The sequence below is a fragment of the Salvelinus fontinalis genome, chromosome 4 (genome assembly GCF_029448725.1).
Source record: "Salvelinus fontinalis isolate EN_2023a chromosome 4, ASM2944872v1, whole genome shotgun sequence".
Lineage (NCBI taxonomy): Eukaryota > Metazoa > Chordata > Actinopteri > Salmoniformes > Salmonidae > Salvelinus > Salvelinus fontinalis.
In genome coordinates, this window is record NC_074668.1 from 47,010,652 (window position 1) to 47,033,331 (window position 22,680).

General features: G+C 43.8%; 1 protein-coding gene across 4 annotated transcripts in view; it reads right to left on the reverse strand.

Annotated features, from left to right (window-relative positions):
* taok3a (TAO kinase 3a) overlaps nt 1-22,680 on the reverse strand; it is a 105,587-nt gene that overhangs the window by 8,987 nt on the left and 73,920 nt on the right. For 3 of the 4 annotated variants that reach the window (XM_055920372.1, XM_055920374.1, XM_055920373.1), the window contains 12 exons: nt 22,486-22,587; nt 21,906-21,951; nt 21,129-21,225; nt 18,375-18,488; nt 14,798-14,889; nt 12,911-13,004; nt 10,202-10,283; nt 7,618-7,785; nt 6,393-6,587; nt 5,017-5,148; nt 797-1,033; nt 225-353 (listed from right to left, as the gene is read on the reverse strand). In XM_055920372.1, the coding sequence (XP_055776347.1) occupies nt 225-353; nt 797-1,033; nt 5,017-5,148; nt 6,393-6,587; nt 7,618-7,785; nt 10,202-10,283; nt 12,911-13,004; nt 14,798-14,889; nt 18,375-18,488; nt 21,129-21,225; nt 21,906-21,951; nt 22,486-22,587 (1,488 nt within the window). Of the gene's footprint in view, nt 1-224; nt 354-796; nt 1,034-1,813; nt 2,109-5,016; nt 5,149-6,392; nt 6,588-7,617; nt 7,786-10,201; nt 10,284-12,910; nt 13,005-14,797; nt 14,890-18,374; nt 18,489-21,128; nt 21,226-21,905; nt 21,952-22,485; nt 22,588-22,680 lie in introns of those variants that run through there. The other variant, XM_055920375.1, reaches the window with a different exon arrangement.

Below are 22,680 nucleotides of genomic sequence, written 5' to 3' on the forward strand. Positions count from 1 at the left end.
TGTATGTATTCGGAGGAGGGCTGATTCCACCCAGCACAATACACAGCGTACCAAATGTATCATTCTATAGTCTCTTGTGATTCAGGGTGCTGAGATCAGTCATACTATACAAGAGACAGGGGAAGAGGGGGTACAGTACTAGCTAGCGGACACAAACAGACACACAGCTAGAGGCAGGAAACAGGGGCTGGCTAGAGGACATAAATAAACATAGCGTTGCGGACCTCTTTAATCTTCTCCTTGCAGAGCTTGTACTGCTTCTTCTGATTATCTAGGAAGGTGGTGAGTTCCTTCTTCTGCTGGGCCACTATCTGCTGCTGGAACTTCTTCTCGTCTGCTGACGTCGTCTTCATCTGAGGGGAGATAAGATGGGAGGGGGAGAGATAGTCAGAGATGTTAGTTAGCTGTGAAGGGGCCTCATACAGAAGAGAGGAGCAGAGCGAGAAAACACATGCCTAATGTTGTTTCGCTACCTAGCCTTCTGGCTTACATTCCTCCAGGTGTTCTTGTATGACAAGGAGGGCATGCTGGATCATGGATGTTAGCCTAGTCTGCAGAGTTACAGATGACCTAGTTTGCTTTTTAACGTCTTCTCGACATTGGGTGGCAGCAATGCCCAACCCATAACATGAGTGAGTTGCCCTCTCCCCAAAGTAAGAAGGTGAGGACGACATGGCACTTCTCTAGGACAGGCCAGTTGCTCTAGGTCAGGACCCCCAACCACCCCCTCCCTGGACTCCCCAAACCCCCCCCCCCCCCAACCCCCCCCCCCCCCCCCCCCCCACCCCAAACCTACCTCTTTGTCACAGTGGACGGTGTGTCTCTTAGCCAGTTTCTCCAGCTCTATGTAGGCATTGTTGGCCTGGGTCTCCACCTCCTTCTGCAGCTTCAGTCTGTGTTCGTCCATCTCAGCCTTCAGCTTGTTTTCCAGAGCTATCAGCTGCTTCTGGTGCTGCCGTCTCATACGTTTATACCCCGACATCTGCTCCCGCAGCTCATTCTCTTGCTCATGCTCATGGATCTGCTTGGTCACCTGGTGAAAGGATATATTCAGTGAGGCCAATGAGGGCAGAGATCAGAGGTCAAAAGTGAAGGTGTACAGCCAGGAGTGGTATACAGGAAACAGATGGTATGCAGGCAACCACTAGTGGAGACACTGGAACAGAGCCCTAGCAGGTATAACATGCTACGCTAGGAGAACCTCAATATTGGTCTTCAAGGTTTAGCAATTCCCTGTTCATGCAGATTTGATTTCATTCTAACTGGTTACTCAGCTTAGATTTACCATAAGAGTGGACTAAGATGTAATGTGAACCATGAATGAAGTGACATCTAACTGCTAACAACATTGGATGCATTACCAAAGCCTGGATCAACATTGGGAAACATCAAAGCAACACCACGCAAGAGAGCATGGAGTTAATACTGTAAGAAACAGGACAACACAACAAAAAAGCACCTTAATCTGGGAGTCAAAGATGTACATTGTAAACACTCAATATGACAGAGCTGGTTAAAGAGGTTTGAGAGGCTTTAAAGAAGTCACACCGACCGCTTAGCTTATAACACCGCCCTGCCGACTGATCAATCCCCCTATACAGTACAAAGCCAACCAACACCAACGCTCTCGACCACTGCATTAACACCAACCTCACAACAATCTAACAGGTGCAACCTGTAAAAACTTGCCCCAAACCAAGTGAGATGGAAGACATTTGTCAATGGCCTATGTTCCTCATAGGTGCCAAGGGCTTAAGCCAAGTAAATCAAAATCGCAACAATATAAAGAGTTAAGAGGACAAACAAACCAAACCTGACAAAAGGGACTATCCAGGTCCCCATAGTAGTCGTTCATCTTCTCATAACTCATCTTCTTAAGGCCAAGCATCATGGCGACGTTCATGTTCAACAACCGTGCGAGCATCCAGAAACCCTGTGTGGCATTTCCTACACCCGAACCCCTCAGCTCAGCTTTACCCAGCCCAGCAACAAATCGGCAAGAACCGCGCTGGTTGGTTTAAGTTTAGACAAACAACGTTGGACAAACACGGCGGCTGTGGGCTACACAGGGGCAGCTACACAGGGGCAGCAACACAGGGGCAGGCGTGTGAACTGTGAATGAGGGGAGGGAGCGGGCTCCATGGGAAGGCAGAACAGAGGGGGCTCTTTGGGGGCCGAGCGGCGCTCGTTCAGCAGGTGGGTCACATGAAAGCCTCATTGAGAGAGGGAGAGGAGGGAGAGAGAGAGAGGGTGAGGAGAAGTGGTGTCAGAAACGAAGACAGAGAGGGGGGGGGCTGAGAAAAGGAGAGGCAGAATGAGAGGGAGAGAGAGGGTGAGAAAGAGGGAGATCCCCTCCTAATCTATCTGAATCAATACCCCTACTGTAATGCAGAGCCAATCCTAGTCACTTGGTTTCTGCCACGCTGCCACCAAGGGCCAAGTCACGTCATGTGACCGCCATTCACACAGCCTGGCTCAAAGGAGGGAATCACGCTCCAGAGGGAACACATCCAGGTCAAAGGTTATTAAGACATTGGATTGGGACACAATGGTGGAAGGACCTTTTGGTTGGTTTATTTGTTTAGTTGACCTTTTGTCAGGTCAGCCACTAAGTCAATGACCTGGTTGATCAAGGGAGTCATTGATGTAGTATTCTATCTAATTGGCATGTTCGGCCATTTCAAAATGTCACAATGGAAATAGTTCTCTTTCAAAAGAAAACAGGACGTTGTACACTGGGAAAATGTTTAGACCTATACTTTTTCCACTTTGCTACGTTTACAGCCCTTTTCTCATCAATCTACACCCAATACCCCATAATGACAGAGCAAAAACAGGTTTTCAGAATTTTGTAAAAATGTATAAGGCCAAAGAGTGTTTGAGGAGAGGATAGGGGAAACAGAGCTTAAATGACATATGGTGAAGTGATCAGGATGAAGAGAAGAGACAGCGGCCTCAGAATGCCCCCCTCAGACAGTAGTCCTCTCTTCCTGTGGATAAGCTTGGGGCATCTACATCTCTGTCTGTCCCCATAGAGAGGACCTTGCTCCTCCTCTCTCTCTGTCCCTCTCTCTACAGCCCTCTCAGTCTGTCCCCTTAGAGAGAACCTCTCCCCCCCCCTCTTTTTCTCTCACTCCCCCTCTCTCTAGATCCCCCTCGGTCTCTGTCCCTATAGAAGACCACTAGATAGACTGACATCCTAAACAGGGACTGCTACTTAGAACCAAAACCTTTGAGATTCATCCGTCGACAAAAGGCAAGCCCCTTCCTTTGCCCATATCTAAACTCTTGTTAGTGTATGACTGGTGCAATACCCAACCGTAACTGACATGTACAACATTTAGCAAAGCATGGTTGGATTGAAACTATTAGCATTGTCTATAGAATAGAGCCATAGATATTCTATGTAAATAAACAAACTAAAGTACTGTATATGTGGCCTAAACCGAAACATATACAGATCTCAGATGGGTATAAAAAGTGTTAATACATGTTATCTTATATTAACATCTCTTGGTCGCCTGAGTCTCCCAGTCTGGCTGACCTGTAATAACCCCATTCATCCCTCTCTCCTCCAGATGGGGCTCACTATCCCTCTCTTCTCTTTCCCTCTCATCCCCCCATTGCGCTCTCCTCTTAACCGCTATCTAACACTTCATTCAGTGAGACCAGACAGAGCACACCACACTCTCCTCTCCCGCTTTTTCTCTTGCCTTCAGTCTCATTCCTCTCTGCCTACTTGACTCGCTCTCTTGTCCACTTGTCTGTCTGTGTCTGTCTCTCCTCTCTCCCGCTCTTTCTCGCTTTCTTTCTTTCTTTCTCCTTCGCTCTCCATCTGTCTCTCTTGTCCGTCTGTGACGGTTTCTCTCTCCTCTTTTCTGTTCATCCCATCCGCTCATCTCTTCTCCCTCCCTTTTTCTTTGTCATTACATCGCTTATCCTCCCTCCCCCCTCTCCCTGTCTCCCTTCCTCCCTCCACCTGCTCTTTCCAGTCTGAGCGAGCAGTGCAGGTCCATCTGGGGACGTGTGCTCGCCTCGCGCCAGCCAGAACGAAATGATGTCATCGAGTCGTCGCAGCAGCAACAGACTACACGCTGTCTGAATGCAACTATAACCTGCCTCTTTTGGAGAATAACTAAAACAACCAATTCACTCGGATTAACTGATGAACACAGTCAACAACAAAGAAAGGGTCAGTATTGACAAATGATAAAAAGACAGCACTAACGGTGGAAAACACTCCACTACCAGTCAGTAAAGATATGTAACACATGGCATGTTAAGGACATAGACACACAGAAACTCTGTCTCCTCCCAGTTCCCCCAGTGCTATAGCTAGTCCAGAAACCAGGAGATCGGAAGGAAACAAATCGCACAATCAAAACCAGTGGTAGACAGACCTTAGACACCATTACCACTCTAGATAGCTGCTTACTGGAGCCCTGTAACCATGACAACAGACATGGAGAGGGCAAGAGAGAGAGAAAGGCAAGGATGGTAATATTACTCCATACTGCCTGCCCCCCCCCCCCCCCCCCCCCCCAATATGAGACTGATATTAGTGAGGGGAAAAGTACAGGAATAGAAAAGAGGGAGGGAGGGGAGGAGGAGGTGAAGGCGAACGGAAGGATAGTGAAGGACCGGGAGAAGACAAAGGGGTCTAGTGAGAAGGAGGGAGGGGCGAGAGCAATAATAAAGAGCGGGAGGGGAGGACAGGAAGGAAAGTACAGAGAGGAGAGAAAACAATAGGAAGAGAATGAGAAGAATGAGGAAGGGGAGAGAAAGAGGAAGCTAGAGAGAGAAGGATAGCGTGCAAGACACTCAAAGGGAAATAGAGACAGACAAAGGGAAAAGAAGAGAGGGTAAGATGGACAGAGAATGGGGGAGACTTGATTTCACCCAGGGAGAGCAAACTATGATGTTAGCCTTTGCACACAATGCTGATTTGATGGTGGATAGTGGACACAGAGACAGAGAGAGATGAAGCTAGAGAGACAAAGGTGTGTTGACCCTTACCAGCGATGCTGATTTGATGGTAGAAAAGTTGTTGTGGCGGTAGTTGTGTGTCTGGCTCTTGTCTGAGGAGGCTGGTCTCAGCTCTGGCCTGTGGTCACGTTTCACACCATCATCCCAGTTATACCCGTGGTCCTGACGAAAGAGAAGATACACATTTGAGTTTCATGGCCTGTTACTACAATGGTATAACTTTCACTGTGTACAGAATCAGATGAGAGAATGGAAAAATCCAGGGGAAATTTTGGATGGTAGTAAACAGGTTTTGGATTAAACTCAACACAAAGTGTGATGGTTAGAGTATAAACCTGGAGCTTTTGTAATATTTTTTGCCATAATGCCAATACTGCACTTCACTACAGTACATTGTTCATGACCAGTTACATAAGAAAAGGAACTATAATCTATAGACAGACAGTAGTCTGTCACCTCCTCATGTTCTGCTACACCCACGGTTGTCTTGTGACACATCGTCAACCTAGACACCAAGTGACATTTTTAATAACAGTCTGTCATTGCAGGCAGATTAATGGACAAAGACAAGGAACAAGACGTGGCTAAAGATGAGGAATGACAGGCATCTCATAATCTGCTGCTGTTTGAAGCGTGTGTGTGTGTGTGTGTGTGTGTGTGTGTGTGTGTGTGTGTGTGTGTGTGTGTGTGTGTGTGTGTGTGTGTGTGTGTGTGTGTGTGTGTGTGTGTGTGTGTGTGTGTTGTGCTACGATGCCCGAGACAAAGAGTATTCAGAGTGAATGTCAGGCATTCAGCAGTGTGTCAACCTCAGCCTGCATGGAGATGCCAGCGGAGAGGAGAAGAGAGGGCATCTTTGTTCTGAGGGTGTGATTCACAGCACTGATGAACTCTGGCTCTGTGTATCTCCATGTGTGTGTGTGTGTCTATCAAGAGCATATTTATAGGAATCAAGCAAAGCAGGATTTTGGAGCGGTTTCCATGGTGTCAGTGTTTAACAGCGTTAGGTTTGTTTGTGAACAGTATGATCATATGATTACCTCAGAGGTTGGTTATGTGTGTTTGTGTGTTTCTTTGGACGTGGGTGGGAGTGAATAGTGTGGAAGCTCACTCGTTAGTGTGAGTCTTTATGTTTGTGTGTTGATGCACCCCTGAGAGCTGTCAATCTTGAGGACGTGGGTTGAAGTTTGGTGTAGGTGGCTGCTGGCTGAGGGTCCTAGATGAGCAGTACCTTATTGGCATGCGTGTTCCTGTTTGTTTGCGCTATCCTTGAGGACGTGAGTAGGTTTGGAGTGGGTGACAACCTGTCGGTTCACTGATAGTGATAGATGAGTCTTACCTTCTTCCTGTGTACACACTTGTGTGTATGCTAGCTTGTGTGTGTGTTTCTCTCCCTCTGTCAGTGTTACCTTCTTCGTGTGTGCGGAGGACTCGAGGGTGCTGTCGTAGTCATGGTGCATCATGGTCATGTCAGAGCAGCTCTCGTCTAGGACCTCCTGCATGCTGTTGATGCTGCTGCTCTGGCTTCCTGTACTGACCGAGGTGCTGGGGATGGAGTGATTACTGCCCAGGCTGTTCATCTTACAGCTGGCCTGCTCAGATTCCTGGAGGGAGACAGAAGCAGGAGATGGGGATCAGTATTCAGTAAGGGAATTGTGGGAAACACACAAACACTTTTGTGCCACACGCTCCTATTTGTGTGACACACTCAAGCATAATGTCCCGGTTAGGCCAGACACACAGACAGACATGACTGTAGGACATAGCTAGTCTGTCTGTCTGTCTGTCTGTCTGTCTGTCTGTCTGTCTGTCTGTCTGTCTACGTGAAATGGCCTCGTTTGAGACAAATGGGTGTTAATGGTAAAAAAATTATAATGATTAAAAAAAAAATGTAAACCCCTTTTTCTCCCCAATTTCGTGGTATCCAATTGTTAGTAGTTACTGTCTTGTCTCATCGCTACAACTCCCGTACGGGCTCGGGAGAGACGAAGGTCGAAAGCCATGCGTCCTCCGAAACACAACCCAACCAAGCCGCACTGCTTCTTAACACAGCGCGCATCCAACCCGGGAGCCAGCCACACCAATGTGTCGGAGGAAACACCGTACACCTAGCAACCTGGTCAGCGCGCACTGCGCCCGGCCCGCCACAGGAGTCGCTAGTGCGCGATGAGACAAGGATATCCCTACCGGCCAAACCCTCCCTAACCCGGACGACGCTAGGCCAATTGTGCGTCGCTCCCATGGACCTCCCGGTCGCGGCCGGCTGCGACAGAGCCTGGGCTCGAACCCAGAGTCTCTGGTGGCACAGCTAGCACTGCGATGCAGTGCCTTAGACCACTTAATGGTCAATTTGACATGACTTTGAATGTGTGAGTGCTACGTTACCCTTGGGCCTGGTTCAAGACCTGTAAACAGAAGAATAGGTATCTTCTCCATGTCAACCTTTGCTGACCTCTGAGACACCTATTCCTCCTCTGTGACAGTTATCCTTTTTGTGCCAAACAGGAATAGGAGTTCAGTTGAGGTTTAAGCCTTTCTTGACTCAAGAATCTAAATCTATCCTCACACATACAAATACATACTACCCATTTTATCTTTGGTGAACATGGTTTGTTTAAGTGGTGTTAAACCCACCTCCTCCTCCTCCTGGCTCTCCCCCATGGGTCCGTTGTGTTTCTCCTGGTAAAGGATCTTCTTCATCTTGCGGTACTGCAGGTTGTCGAGCTCCCGCACCGCATCCTTGGTCCTCTGGATGAGCTCCGTGAGGACCCGTGGGGGACGCTCCCGACGGACGAAGTCATGCTGGGTAGAGGAGAGAGGGCAGAGGGCTTACAGGTTAGGATTCATGAGGACCCGCGGGAGGTGATTCTGATACACAAAGTCATGCTGCAGGGGGACAGGAGCAAAAGATTTCAGAAGTTATACACAGTGTCGGTCTGTTTGACTGTCTGCCTGATTATAAAGTATGTAAATATGTGAGATATGTACCAAAAAATTGTCTAAGGGTGTTGACAGGGTAGTCAGGGTAAGTGTAGAAACAGGTCCACAAAATGAGGGAAGACCTCTTTTAAATGTTTAATCTGATATAACACAGCCCTATAAATACATGGTATTATAAACATATTTTCTATATCAATAAAATATCAATAGTCCATGTGATTATTATTTCAGAGAATTATTTCTCTCTCTTGCTCTTTTCCCATTGGTCACTAGATGGCGCCTGTGGGTTATTCAACCTAGATAGAGTTTCTTGTGCTGGTTTACCAGAAAAATAAAATACAAAAATGTGTATATATAAAATACTCCATCCGATAGTGTTCATATTGGACTGACCGGTAGCGCGCGCATACACACACATTTTTTTTGTTGCTAAATGCCTGCTTAGTGGAAATGCAATGCATGCAACCACTTGGGGGCTGAAACGGCCATGTATGTCTCTCCCTACACACCTTCCTTCTATCTGACAGATGCTGGCTGGCTGGAGTAATGTAATGGACTCTCTGATTCAGAAGGATGACATCATAGTCTGGAAATAGAGAGGAAACATTTTCCCGTTTTCAAACAAACGGACAGAGGGAGCGAAAGAGTGAGTGAGAAAACCAGAGCTGCCATGTACCAGGGGGCTCAGACAGACAGACAGACAGACAGACAGACAGACAGACAGACAGAGACAGAGACAGAGACAGAGACAGAGACAGAGAGAGAGACAGAGACAGGGACAGAGAGAGAGAGAGAGAGAGAGAACTAATCTAAAGAGTAATCCCTTCCCGAAAAAATAAAAAAAACTATCCTTGGGACCATGAACAGAGTCGGACCGACGGTTCGGATTCTTGTCTTCCTTTCCCTTCACCCCCATTACAACATTTTCCTCCCCCATTTTTTTTTTTGAGATGCATCCACCCAACCATGCGATTCGCCAAAGATCATGGGAACAGTGTAGTAGTTTTGGTAGGAGTAAAGGAGTATGGGAAGCGAAGTTTGACTCTATATTGAGGAAGTGGAACCTGAAGGGAAAGAGATTAGTGACCTGATTTCTCCTAAAGAGCTCAAAGAGGGGCAGAGGGCAATGAGTGTGTGTGTGTTTGTATTAATCAGGGGCTTGAGGGGCGGTGATCTGGATGCCCCCTGCTCCGACTCAGATTAGGAGCAAGTTGCCTACTAGGCACTGATTTAAGGTCAGTTTAGCCTTTTCCCCACTAATAATTATGGTTAGGATTTGGGAGAGGGAAAGTTTATCCTAGATCTGCACCTAAGGGACAAGGGTTACTTCTACCCAGAGCTACAGACAAGCCCCCACCATCTCATCCCCTCTAGCCCACTAACCCCTTCATGGACAGCCAGGTAAGACCGACAGGCCAGTGAGAGAGTGTGACAACCAATCAAGAACTTAAAACTCTTAGCAGGCCAATAGGATTACTTCTCGGCCAAACAAACAAAAAGATCAACTCTACATTACATGGTCAGACACACAAACACACACAGATTAACAGTGGATTGGCCAATCAGGATGTACAAACAAAGGCTAGCTAGCAGAATACCTTTCCACACAACTGACTGATCTTGTCCTGTAACACATGGGTCTATGGGGCCAGTCAGTCTGACTTTAGCTTTCATTGTGTGTCAAGGGGATATGGTCACACACACACACACACACACACACACACACACACACACACACACACACACACACACACACACACACACACACACACTATGGATGTCTTATGAACCTCCAACACAAAGTGTACTACAGCGCAAGATAAAAAAAAGCTTAACAACAAAACCCTAACCCCTGTGGGATCACTGTGTGTGTGCGTGCGTGCGTATGTGAACAACACATCTTAACCCCTGTGGAATCTTTAATTCCTATTTTCTCTAGAGCTGTAGGAGGCAGTGAATCATCAGCTGTGTCTGAAATGGCACCCTACTCACTACATAGTGTGCTACTTTTGACCAGGTCCCATTGGGTTCTGGTCAAAAGTAGTGCATTACAATGCCCTCCGTAATTATTGGGACAATGAGCATTTTTTATTATATTGGCTCTACACTCCAAAAGTATGGAGCATAGCTGGGGGGGGGTGGTTGATATTTGTGAGTCTAACTTTCTCACTAGGGAATAGGGTGCCATATTGGACGCATTCATCCAGATGGTCTTTGAGAGACTGACACGGGAAGTGAGGTCACAGTCTCTGACAGAGATAACAGGAAGTGCACTCACTCGCAGCAGCTCCCCCGACGAGAGTCTGTCCTGAGGAATTTTGAGTAGACAGTAGTCAACGAAGCTCCGGAAGGGGTCCGACCTTGTAGAAAGATAGAGGGATGGACAGGTGGAGCGATGGAGAGGTGGAGGGATGAGGGAAGGAGAGATGGAGTGGAGGTGAAGAGGTGGAAGGATTTGGAAGAAAACAGAATACAACCATGATTAGACAGGAATAAAAAGGCAATAGCTGTCTCACCTTGCTATCTTAAGATGAATGCATTAACTAACTGTAAGTCGCTCTGGATAAGAGTGTATGCTAAATTACAAATTTAAAAAAATATATACACTCCCCTACGTATTTATTTGGACAGTGAAGCTAAAACGTTAATGAGGTGACAGTACAGAATGTTTGATGGTATTTTCATACATATCCATTTTACCTTTTAGAAATGAACACTTTATTTATCTAGTCCCTCCATTTGAAGGTGTCATAAATATTTGGACAAATTCACTTATAGCCTTTTCAATTGAATCAAAAGTTTAGTATTTGGTCCCATATTCCTAGCACGCAATGATTACATCAAGCTTGTGACTATACAAACTTGTTGGATGCATTTGGCGTCTGTTTCGGTTGTGTAGAAATGAATGTTAAATAATGTAGTGTCATTTTGGAGTCACTTTTATTGTAAATAACAATAGAATATGTTTCTGAACACTTCTACATTAATGTGGATGCTATCATGATTACGGATAATCACGATTGACTTGTGAATAACGATGAGTGAGAAAGTTAGAGGCATGAAGATTATGCCCCCAAAACATGCTAACCTTTCACCATTACCAATAAAAGAGAGGTTAGAACGTTTGGGGGGGGGGGGGGTATGATATTTATTCCTCTAAAATGTATCACTCGTCATTATTCATGATTCATTAATGATTATACGTAATCATAGTTGGGTCCACATTCATTTAGAAGTGTTCAGAAACATATTCTATTCTTATTTATAATAAAAGGGACTCCAAAATGATGATACATGATTTACCATTCAATTCTCCTGGCATAACATAATCCAAAACACAACTAAAACAAACTGCAAATGCATCCAACAAGTTTGTGAAGTCACAAGCTTAATGTAGTCATTTGTGTGCTACGAATAGGGGACCAAATATGAAACTTTGGACTACATTCAATACACTAAGTGATACAAATACACTATTTGTCCAAATACATATGACACCTTCAAATGGTGGGACCACATAAAGTGCTTTCATTTCAAAAAGGGTAAAACATTTGATCTCAAATCCAAAATGCTGGTGTTTAGAGCCAAATTAAAGGTTTGAGCTTCACTGTCCAAATAAATACATAGGGGAATGTATATCCACTTTCCCACCTTTCAGGCCTTAGAGTCAGGGTAAAGACAGGGTGCTTATATAGCTATTCATCATGTTGGTTAAGGGCTTATAAGTAAGCATGTCACTGTAAGATCTACACCTGTTGTATTCGGCGCATGTGACAAATAACATTAGATTTGTCTGTGTTATTGAAAGTCCATCTTCAAACTCTCTGTGTGGCGATGTCATACAGTCTACATAGTTGTATACATTTTCAACTAGTCTCAGCTAATGAGAGAGAGGTTCATGCCAGAGGCCTATTTGGAGCACCTTCAACAATACACTGACTACTCTGTGTGTGTGTGTTCGTGTGTGTAAGAAATAGAAAACTAAATCTTATTGCATCTCTATGGGAGGACCATAACCTTGCTTCACACACTCTCTTCAGTACAAGACTAAGGCTTGCTTTTAATGCTAATTTGTCAAAATATGCTAAATCTTTGCATACTGAAAAGACAATCAAATATTTATTTTATTGGAGTGTGCTACTTGTGAATCTGTTTGCTTTGGGTTTCGTAATCACACAAATCGATTTTCTCAGTAAGGAACATGGACTATGAAAATAAACACAACACTTACACCTTCATGCAAATGCTGCAACTTGTTTGAGCTGTATTATACATTCTCTACTTGTTGATAGGAATGTACTCCTAGAGACATATAAGTCTAGTTGCCTTGCCTAGTTAAATAAAAGGTTAAATAAAAATGAAAAGTCCTATATCCATCCTTATCTGGGTCAAATAGACTACAACACCCCCCCCCCCCCCCCCCCACACACACACACGTCAACCTTTATGGTGCGAAACTATACTGTGCCAATAAAAGTACACTGGCTATAGTATCATGACATTGTAAATGTTGACATAGTCATGTTTGCCTGGATCTTCCTCTTATGGCAGTCATCACACCATAAACTCAAAGGGCATCAACAGCACAAGAAAGAGGGGGGCTAGTGTGATTGTCGCCTGTCTCTCTGTCTCTCTCTGCCTCGCTCCCTCCAAACCTGCATTTGTCTATCTGTCTGTCTCCATCCAGGGAGACAGGTCTCTCTCTGCCTACCTCCATCTATCGGTCTCACCCTCCCACTCTCATTCCTCCCTCTCTCCCTACCTTCATCCCTCCCTCCCGCAGAGTGTGGTTTGGTGTATGGTACAGTACAGTAGTAGCCTGTGAGTTTAGCCTGAGGCTTGGTTCTTTAAATAGGAAAGGCCTTAGCTCGGCCCCTCAGGTAATTACATAAGAGACAGACTGGGACTTCCAGGGCTTTGAGAGGGTGTGTGTTTGTGTGTGTGTGGTCACACAGCTCAGCACAGCAGAGGGATGGTGAGGACTTACCACTCGTTGGACTGCAGCGTGGGAGAGTCGTTCTGGGCGATGTGATATAAGGCACTCATAGCGTTCATGTTGAACAGGGGAGGCTTGCGCTCCGCTATGAAGAGGAAGAGAGGTCGAGGAAAGGAGAAAGAGAGGAAGAGAGAAAGGGAGGGGGTTATCATATCTGGTTGAACAGGAGGAAGATAAGAGATACTTTTGACCTTGACAATGTTATTATATCTGTGTGTGTGTGTGTGTGTGTGTGTGTGTGTGTGTGTGTGTGTGTGTGTGTATGTATGTATGTATGCATGTATGTATGTATGTGGATATATATGTGTGTGTGTACATGTAGTACACAAGGGGCCATGGTAATCACATGACAAGCACATGATTGAGCAACATTGTGAATCAACTGTCATGGGTCAGTCTGTCAGGCGTGTGTCACTGCTCTCTCTAGATGGGGAAGTCCAAGATGGACTAGCTATGTCTGTTTGTTTCTTTGACATTCTGAGCAAGGCCATAAAAAGTAAATTTTCTTAACAAGTAACGATGCCTCCTGAGATGTGGACTAGTTGCAGGACAATGTTCATACCTCTTGACGTATTTCACATTTTGTTGTGTTACAGCCTGAATTCAAAATGGATTAAATAGATGTATTTTCTCACCCATCTACACACAATATCCCATAATCACAAAGTGAAAACATGTTTTTAATTTCTTTTGCAAATGTATTAAATTAAATACAGAAATATTTATTTATTTAAATATGTATTCACACCCGAGTCAATACATGTTAGAACCACCTTTGGCAGCGATTACAGCTGTGAGTCTTTCTGGGTAAGTCTCTAAGAGCTTTGCACACCTGGATTGCACATTATTCTTTTAAAAATTAATCAAGCTCTGTCAAGTTGGTTGTTGATCATTGTTAGAAAGCCATTTTCAAGACTTGCCATAGATTTTCATGCCGATTTAAGTCAAAACTGTAAGTAGGCCACTCGGGAACATTCAATGTCCTCTTGTTAAGCAACTCCAGTTTAGATTTGGCCTTGTGTTTTACGTTATTGTCCTGATTTTGGAATATTTTTTATTCTGTACAGGCTTCCTACTTTTCACTCCGTCATTTAGGTTAGTATTGTGGAGTAACTACAATGTTGTGGATCCATCCTCAATCAACTGTTTGCCTCATGGTAAAATCCCTGAACAGTTTCCTTCCTCTCAAGCAACTGAGTTATGAAGAACGCCTGTATCTTTGTAGTGACTGGGTGTATTGACACCCCATCCAAAGTGTAATTAATAACTTCACCATGCTAAAAGGGATTATCAATGTCTGCTTTTCCCCCCCGTTTTTTCCCATCTACCAATAAGTGCCCTTCTTTGCGAGGCATTGATCTTTGTGGTTGAATCTGTGTTTGAAATTCACTGCTCGACTGAGGGACCTTACAGAAAATTGTATGTCTGGGGTAGTCATTAAAAATCATGTTAAATACTATTATTGCACACAGAGTCCAATACTTATGTGACTTGTTAAGCATATTTTTACTTGTGAACTTATTTAGGCTTGCCAAAACAAAGGGGTTGAACACTTTTTGACTCAAGACATTTCAGCTTTTCATGTTTTATTAATTTGTAAGCATTTCTAAAAACATAATTCTACTTTGACACAATGGGGCATTGTGTGTAGGCCAGTGACAAAATCTAAAAGTAATCAATTTTAATTCAGGCTGTAACACAACAAAATGTGGTAAAAGTCAAGGGATGTGAATACTTCCTGAAGGCACTGTACGTACCAATGCACTGACTGTAAGTTGCTCTGGATAAGAGTGTCTGCTAAATGACTGAAATGTAAATGTAAATAAGTCAGTAAAAACTGAGAAAAGCCTGGTACAGTAAAAACAGATGTACACTAACCCAGTTCAATACAGGTGATTCCCAGGGACCAGATGTCCACCTTCCCCTCATACTGGCCCTCGTCCATTGCTAGGATCACTTCCGGGGCCATCCTGGGACACACACACACGCGTGTCAGTAATTAACCACCAGTGTTAAATTTGTGGAAATTCATAATCTGTTAAGCCTGGATATCTTAAAGTCCCTTTGGTATGCAGTGATAGCCTAGCTAGAAGCTCAGGTCTGAGTAATGTGCTGCTGGAAGACTAAGGGGTGTACGTTATGTGTCGAATTAACAGCCTGACTGGAAACAAGTAGCACACTGTGAGCTTTGAGTATCATGAATAGAGAGTATCAGGAGAATTGACACAGTGTTCTAGGAGTTCTCCCTATGTTTTGTTTGTTTGCTTGTTTGTCTTCAGCGTTACTATGAGGGTTTCTATGTGAATGACCATTGTTTTTTTTAACATAATAAATAGTTGTAAATTATAACGCATAGCCATCTGGTCCCAGTACTTTCCACATTCGTGTTCCAGCTGAACATGTGATTCAATTAATCAACTAATCGTCAAGGCCTCGAGTAGTTGAATCAAATGGGATATTGGTGGGCTGGAACAAAAATGTGTATTCTTGGGAGGCCCCAGGACTGGTGTGGAAAAGCCCTATTGTAGTGCGTTAGGTACTGACAAGTATGTCACAGAATTCCCACAAAGGAGATGTTTTGGACTAGGTCTCAATGAGATGAACCTGGGCAAATAACAGCTAAATACAAAAGTATACAAATACAATACAAGATATATGTTCTTTGGGTAGTGTCTTTTGGGTAGTGGACCAATGGTCATTCACATAGAAACCCTCATAGTAACGCTGGAGACAAACAAGCATCAGTGTTAAGATATTGACCAGTAAAGTCTTAGGGATGAGGTACTAATCATGTAGGAATTAGGGGTCGACCGATTAATCGGAATGGCCAATTAATTAGGGCCGATTTGAAGTTTTCATAACAATCGGAAATCGGTAATTTTGGACGCCGATTTTGCGTCAAAATGTATATTTTTTTCATGTATATTTACACCTTTATTTAACTATGCAAGTCAGTTTAGAACACATTCTTATTTTCAATGACGGCCTAGGATCGGTGGGTTAACTGCCTTGTTCAGGGGCAGAACGACAGATTTCTACCTTGTCAGCTCAGGGATTCAATCTTGCAACCTTACGGTTAACTAGTCCAACGCTCTAACCACCTGCCTCACGAGGAGCCCGCCTGTTACGCGAATGCAGTAAGAAGCCAAGGCAAGTTGCTAGCTAGTATTAAACTTATATTATAAAAAACAATCAATCAATCATAATCACTAGTTATAACTACACATGGTTGATGATATTACTAGTTTATCTAGCGTGTAGTGCGCATTCGCGAAAAAGGACTGTCGTTGCTCCAACGTGTACCTAACCATAAACATCAATGCCTTTCTTAAAATCAATACACAGAAGTATATATTTTTAAAACTGCAAATTTAGCTAAAAGAAATCCAGGTTAGCAGGCAATATTAACCAGGTGAACTTGTCACTTCTCTTGCGTTCATTGCATGCAGTCAGAGTACATGCAAACAGTTTGGGCCGCCTGGCTCATTGCGAACTAATTTGCCAGAATTTTACGTAATTATGACATTGCAATGTAACAGGAATATTTAGACTTATGGATGCCACCCATTAGATAAAATACGGAACGGTTCCGTATTTCACTGAAAGAATAAACGTCTTGTTTTCGAGATGATAGTTTCCGGATTCGACTATATTAATGACCTAAGGCTCTTATTTCTGTGTGTTATTGTGTTATAATTAAGTCTATGATTTGATAGAGCAGTCTGACTGAGCGATGGTAGGCACCAGCAGGCTCGTAAGCATTCATTCAAACAGCACTTTCGTGCGTTTTGCCTAGCAGCTCTTCACTGTGCTTCAAGCATTGCGCTTTTTATGACTTCAAGCCGATCAACTCCCGAGATTAGGCTGGTGTAACCGATGTGAAATGGCTAGCTAGTTAGTGGGGTGCGCGCTAATAGCGTTTCAAACGTCACTCGCTCTGAGACTTGGAGTAGTTGTTCCCCTTGCTCTGCATGGGTAACGCTGCTTCGAGGGTGGCTGTTGTCGATGTGTTCCTGGTTCGAGCCCAGGTAGCGGCAAGGAGAGGGCCGGAAGCTATACTGTTACACTGGCAATACTAAAGTGCTTATAAGAACATCCAATAGTCAAAGGTATATGAAATACAAATCGTATAGAGAGAAATAGTCCTATAATTCCTATAATAACTACAACCTAAAACTTCTTACCTGGGAATATTGAAGACTCATGTTAAAAGGAACCACCAGCTTTCATATGTTCTGAGCAAGGAACTTAAACATTAGCTTTCTTACATGGCACATATTGCACTTTTACTTTCTTCTCCAACACTTTGTTTTTGCATTACTTAAACCAAATTGAACATGTTTCATTATTTATTTGAAGCTAAATAGATTTTATTGATGTATTAAGTTAAAATAAGTGTTCATTCAGTATTGTTGTAATTGTCATTATTACAAATAAGTAATTTATTTTTATTTTTTTAATTGTCCAATTAATCGTTATCGGCTTTTTTTGGTCCTCATAAAAATCGGTATCGGTATCGGCGTTGAAAAATCATAATCGGTCGACCTAGTAGGAATACACTGAGTGTACAAAACATTAAGAACACCTTCCTAATATTGAGTTGCACCCCCCATGTAGACTCCAATGCTCCCCACAGTTGTGTCAAGTTGGCTGGATGTCCTTTGGGTAGTGGACCACGGGAAATTGTTGATTGTGAAAAACCCAGCAGCATTGCAGTTCTTGACACAAACCGGTGTGCCTGGCACCTACTACCATACCCCGTTCAAAAGGCACTTCAATATTTTCTCTTGCCCATTCACCCTCTGGCAATACACAATACATGTCACGATTTTCTCAAAGCTTAAAAATCCTTCTTTAACCTGTTTCCTCCCCTTCATCTACTGAAGTGGATTTAACAAGTATCATCAATAAGGGATCATAGTTTTCAACTGGTCAGTCTATATCATGGAAAGAGTAGGTGTTCTTAATGTTATGTACACTCCATGTACATTGTGCCTCTGTTAAGATATTGACCAATAAGATGTCCCTACGAAAGAGTTGTCAGGAGAGGCTAGAGGCAAAGCTATGTTATATACTACTAGGCTAGCTATATATTATGTTAGTGTGGTAATACTGAGCCGTAAGGTGTTTGTGTCTGTGTTAAGGTACTGACAGGTAAAGTGTAGTGTTGAGGTATTGTTAAAGGTAGACTCAGTGAAATGATGTTGCCACGAGCAGCACCGGACATATTACGATGAGCAAGATGCAAGACTTCGCTCCCACAATCACACACAGGATCTGTGCATGTGCACGGGCTCGCTTCACACTTTTACAACATGGTAGCCACAGGACCAAAACAGCAGAGAAGTTGAGCCTCGCGCTTCAGCTCTCTTAGTTGTTGCGGAAATTGACCCACAACGCTGTTTACTTTATGCATCTAAGTCATATCGCTACCTTCAAAATGGTAGGTACTGACCAGTAAGGTGTTCCTACGAAGGAGTTGGCAGGAGAGGCGATGGAGGCAGAGCCGAAGTCTGCCAGTTTGACCAGGCCTGGCTCAGTTAGCAGGATGTTTCCAGCTTTCACATCTCTGGAGAGAGAAAAAGAGAAGCGATGACACGTAAAACAGGGTTAGAATAGGGTGGTGGGATATGGTTCAGAGTGATATGGGCTACTTTAGGTGTATTAGCTACCTCTTGGGAGTGATACGTTTGAAGTGCACTGGCGTCTGTCTTTTTCATGCATATGCCTGCATATCCACTAGCCTCTAATGTGGTGTGCATATGACAATGTGACTTTATAGTGATGCGTTTAAAAGCAGGAAAAAAGGGACATATTGTCTCACTGTCAGGTTGAAATGCAAATAGCTCAAGCTAAATAAAGGCATTTCCTTGAGCTCAGCTAAACAGTGAGCAGAGCACACATTTATTTAGGCCTGTACTTTGGAAGGCATACAATCTCACAATTAATTGATGTGGTGAATAAATATACTTATTTCTTTCCTTTTGGTTTCATAAGTTTTAACATGGTAAAACAGTAATATTTGCCTTTATGGGCCATGGTGGTAAAATTATAAAAGTTTCACATAACATTCGCCCAAGAAAAGGGCCTGTTGGAATGCACATTGAAATACAGATTAGGGTTGGCAGATGACTCAAAGAATGTTATCTCTGACGAGTTTATTATTACTTAACAATGAGAACAGAGGCACCACATATCTCGTCTCAGCAACAGCTCAAACGTGTTTTAATTAATTAATATTTTTGTATTTTTTTTCACCTTTATTTAACCAGGTAGGCCAGTTGAGAACAAGTTCTCATTTACAACCACGACCTGGCCAAGATAAAGCAAAGCAGTGCAACAAAAACACAGAGTTACACATGGGATAAACAAACGTACGGTCAAAAACACAATAGAAAAATGTATAATGTGTGCAAATGTAGTAAGGTTAGGGAGGTAAGGCAATAAATAGGCCATAGTGGCAAAATAATTACAATTTAGCATTAACACTGGAGTGATGGATGTGCAGATGATGATGTGCAAATAGAGATACTGAGGTGCAAAAGAGCAAAGAAAATAATAATATGGGAATGAGGTAGTTGAGTGTGCTATTTACAGATGGGCTGTGTACAGGTACAGTGATCGGTGAGCGGTGAGCTGCTCTGACAGCTGATGCTTAAAGTTAGTGAGGGAGATATAAGTCTCCAGCTTCAGTGATTTTTGCAATTCATTCCAGTCATTGGCAGCAGAGAACTGGAAGGAAAGGTGGCCAAAGATGTGTTGGCTTTGGGGATGACCAGTGAAATATACCTGCTGGAGCGTGTGCTATGGGTGGGTGTTGCTATGGAGACCAGTGAGCTGAGATAAGGTGGGGCTTTACCTAGCAAAGACTTATAGATGACCTACCTGGATATGTAGCCAGGGCCAGCCAACGAGAGCATACAAGTCGCAGTGGTGGGTAGTATATGGTGCTTCGGTGACAAAACGGATGGCACTGTGATAGATTACATCCAATTTGCTGAGTGTTGGAAGCAATTTTGCAATGACATCGCCGAAGTCAAGGATCAGTAGGATAGTCCGTTTTACAAGGGTATGTTTGGCAGCATGAGTGAAGGAGGCTTTGTTGCGAAATAGGCAGCCGATTCTAGATTTAATTTTGGATTGGAGATGCTTAATGTGAGTCTGGAAGGAGAGTTTACAGTTTAACCAGACACCTAGGTATTTGTAGTTGTCCACATATTCTAAGTCAGAACCATCCAGAGTAGGGATGCTAGGCGGGCAGGAGGGTGCGGGCAGCAATCGGTTGAAGAGCATGCATTTAGTATTAATAGCATTTAAGAGCAGTTGGAGGCCACGGAAGGAGTGTTGTATGGCATTGAAGCTCGTTTAGAAGTTTGTTAACAGAGTGTCCAAGGAAGGGTCAGATGTATACAGAATGGTGTCGTCTGCGTAGAGGTGGATCAGAGAATCACCAGCAGCAAGAGTGATATCATTGATATATACAGAGAAAGGAGTAGGCCCGAGAATTGAACCCTGTGGCACCCCCATAGAGACTGACAGACGTCTGGACAACATGCCCTCCGATTTGACACACTGAGCTCTATCTGAGAAGTAGTTGGTGAACCAGGCGAGTCAGTCATTTGAGAAACCAAGGCTATTGAGTCTGCCGATAAGAACGCGGTGATTGACAGAGTCGAAAGCCTTGGTCAGGTCGATGACAACGGCTGCACAGTACTGTCTTTTATCTATGACGGTTATGATATCATTTAGGACCTTGAGCGTGGCTGAGGTGCACCCATGACCAGCTCTGAAACCAGATTGCATAGTGGAGAAGGTACGGTGGGATTCGAAATGGTCGGTGATCTGTTTATTAACTTGGCTTTAAGACTTTAGAAAGGCAGGGCAGGATGGATATAGGTCTGTAACAGTTTGGGTCTCGAGTGTCCGCGGCAGCTTTCTAATCTTTAGGGATCGCAGGCGATACGAAAGGGAGGTTGAACAGGCTAGTAATAGGGGTTGCAACAATTTCGGCTGATAATTTTAGAAAGAGAGGGTCCAGATTGTCTAGCCCAGCTGATTTGTAGGGATCCAGATTTTGCAGCTCTTTCAGAACATAAGCTATCTGGATTTTGGCGAAGGAGAAGCGGGGGGGGGGGGGGCTTATTTGAGATGTTGATGACAAACATTTTAACGAGGGGGAAGATGGAAGACAGGTAGACCGACAGCTCACCTGTGAATCATATTATGGGAATGGAGGTAAGCCAGTCCTAGCAAGGCACCGTGGGTTATGGCAGCAATTTCAACCTCTTGGAGCGGTTTCTTATGAACTGGAAGAGAGGGTACAAAGAAGAGAAACATACATTAAGGGGGAAAACCGTCAGTGCTATCTAGAGACACAAGCTATCTGCCCTTCCTGATATGACACACAACAACAAACCCCAGAAGCATCTGTTAAATGTGTAAAGTCTAACAGAGTTGGGATAAAAGGGTTATAAAACACATTCCCGGTGGGTGGATTGCTGCTCTGATAGCCTGGTTCCAGATCTGTTTGTGCGGTCTTACCAACTTGATGATAATATGACCAGGCTAGCAGAGAGACGCCTTGCCTTAGAGTCAAAGGAAGCAGAACTACAGTGGAGGAATTTCAGAAGCGCTTCACACACACAAAAATAGGTCAAAACCAGCCAAATGTCATGGCTGTTAAAAACGGTTTCCATGACAGCCAGGACACAAACAGAAGTGCTAAATATATCACGTAGGCCAAGGTGCGGAATGTTTGGAGACCCTGAAGAGGAACATTCACAGTGGAATATTACACACCCTGTTTAGAGAGAAAAGGTTCCTTGCTAACCATGAATGTTGCATTACTAATGGGTTTATAAAGCACATGCTCAGAAAGAACCCAGATATTTTCATTGCGATTTTGAAACTTCTCTTTGAATGAACTGTGTGTGTTTAGGTGAATAAGTGGGTGTGTGTGAACGCTGGATGTGTGTGTACTACTCACCCTCTAGTAAATCTGATGCGGAGCCTAGGCAGTACTCCATCACCAGCTGGAAGTGACAGAAAGGTCATAGGTCAGAGACAAGTGGACACCCAAAAACACACCCAAGATTGAGAGTTGCCTCCTTAAACAAATGACCAACAACCCCAAATATCTATTACATAATGACACAGACAAAAACAAGGCCTCATTTATTACCATCATAGCAGAGGTGGTGGAAGAAAAAAAAAAAGTGCTGTCAAGTGCAAAGAGATTATCCTAACGATGTTTACACTGGAAGTGGTTGGTGCATATTTTAAAAGGTCATGACATAAACCATGTTGTAAAAGGGAGGTTTTAGAGAAGGAGAAAAATGGTGAAAGACAGAGAATCAGAGAAACTATGCAAAAGAGAGATGGAATGAGAGACAAAAATGGGAAAGATAGAAAATGGTGAGACCGAGAGAGAAAGAGAATGAGCGAGATTGTGAGAAAGAGAGTCAGAGATGAAAAGAAAGAAAGAGAGTTGAAAGAAAGATAGAAGCAGCCTGATGAAGAGGGGGGGAAAATTGGTTTCCCTGGCAGCTCTGCCACACTCCACTGACCCAGGCAGTGTTATCCTTCAAGTAGCAGCCTTTGTACTCAATGGTGTTTGGATGGCGCAGCTGTTCCAAAAACTTGACCTCCTTAATGATGTCCTGCCATTTCTGAGGAGAGAAGGAGGGAGAGAGAGGGTGTGTAAGAGTCAACAACATCAACACATCTGCAAAGAGCCCTATTCACAGCATGTTGGCCCTGAC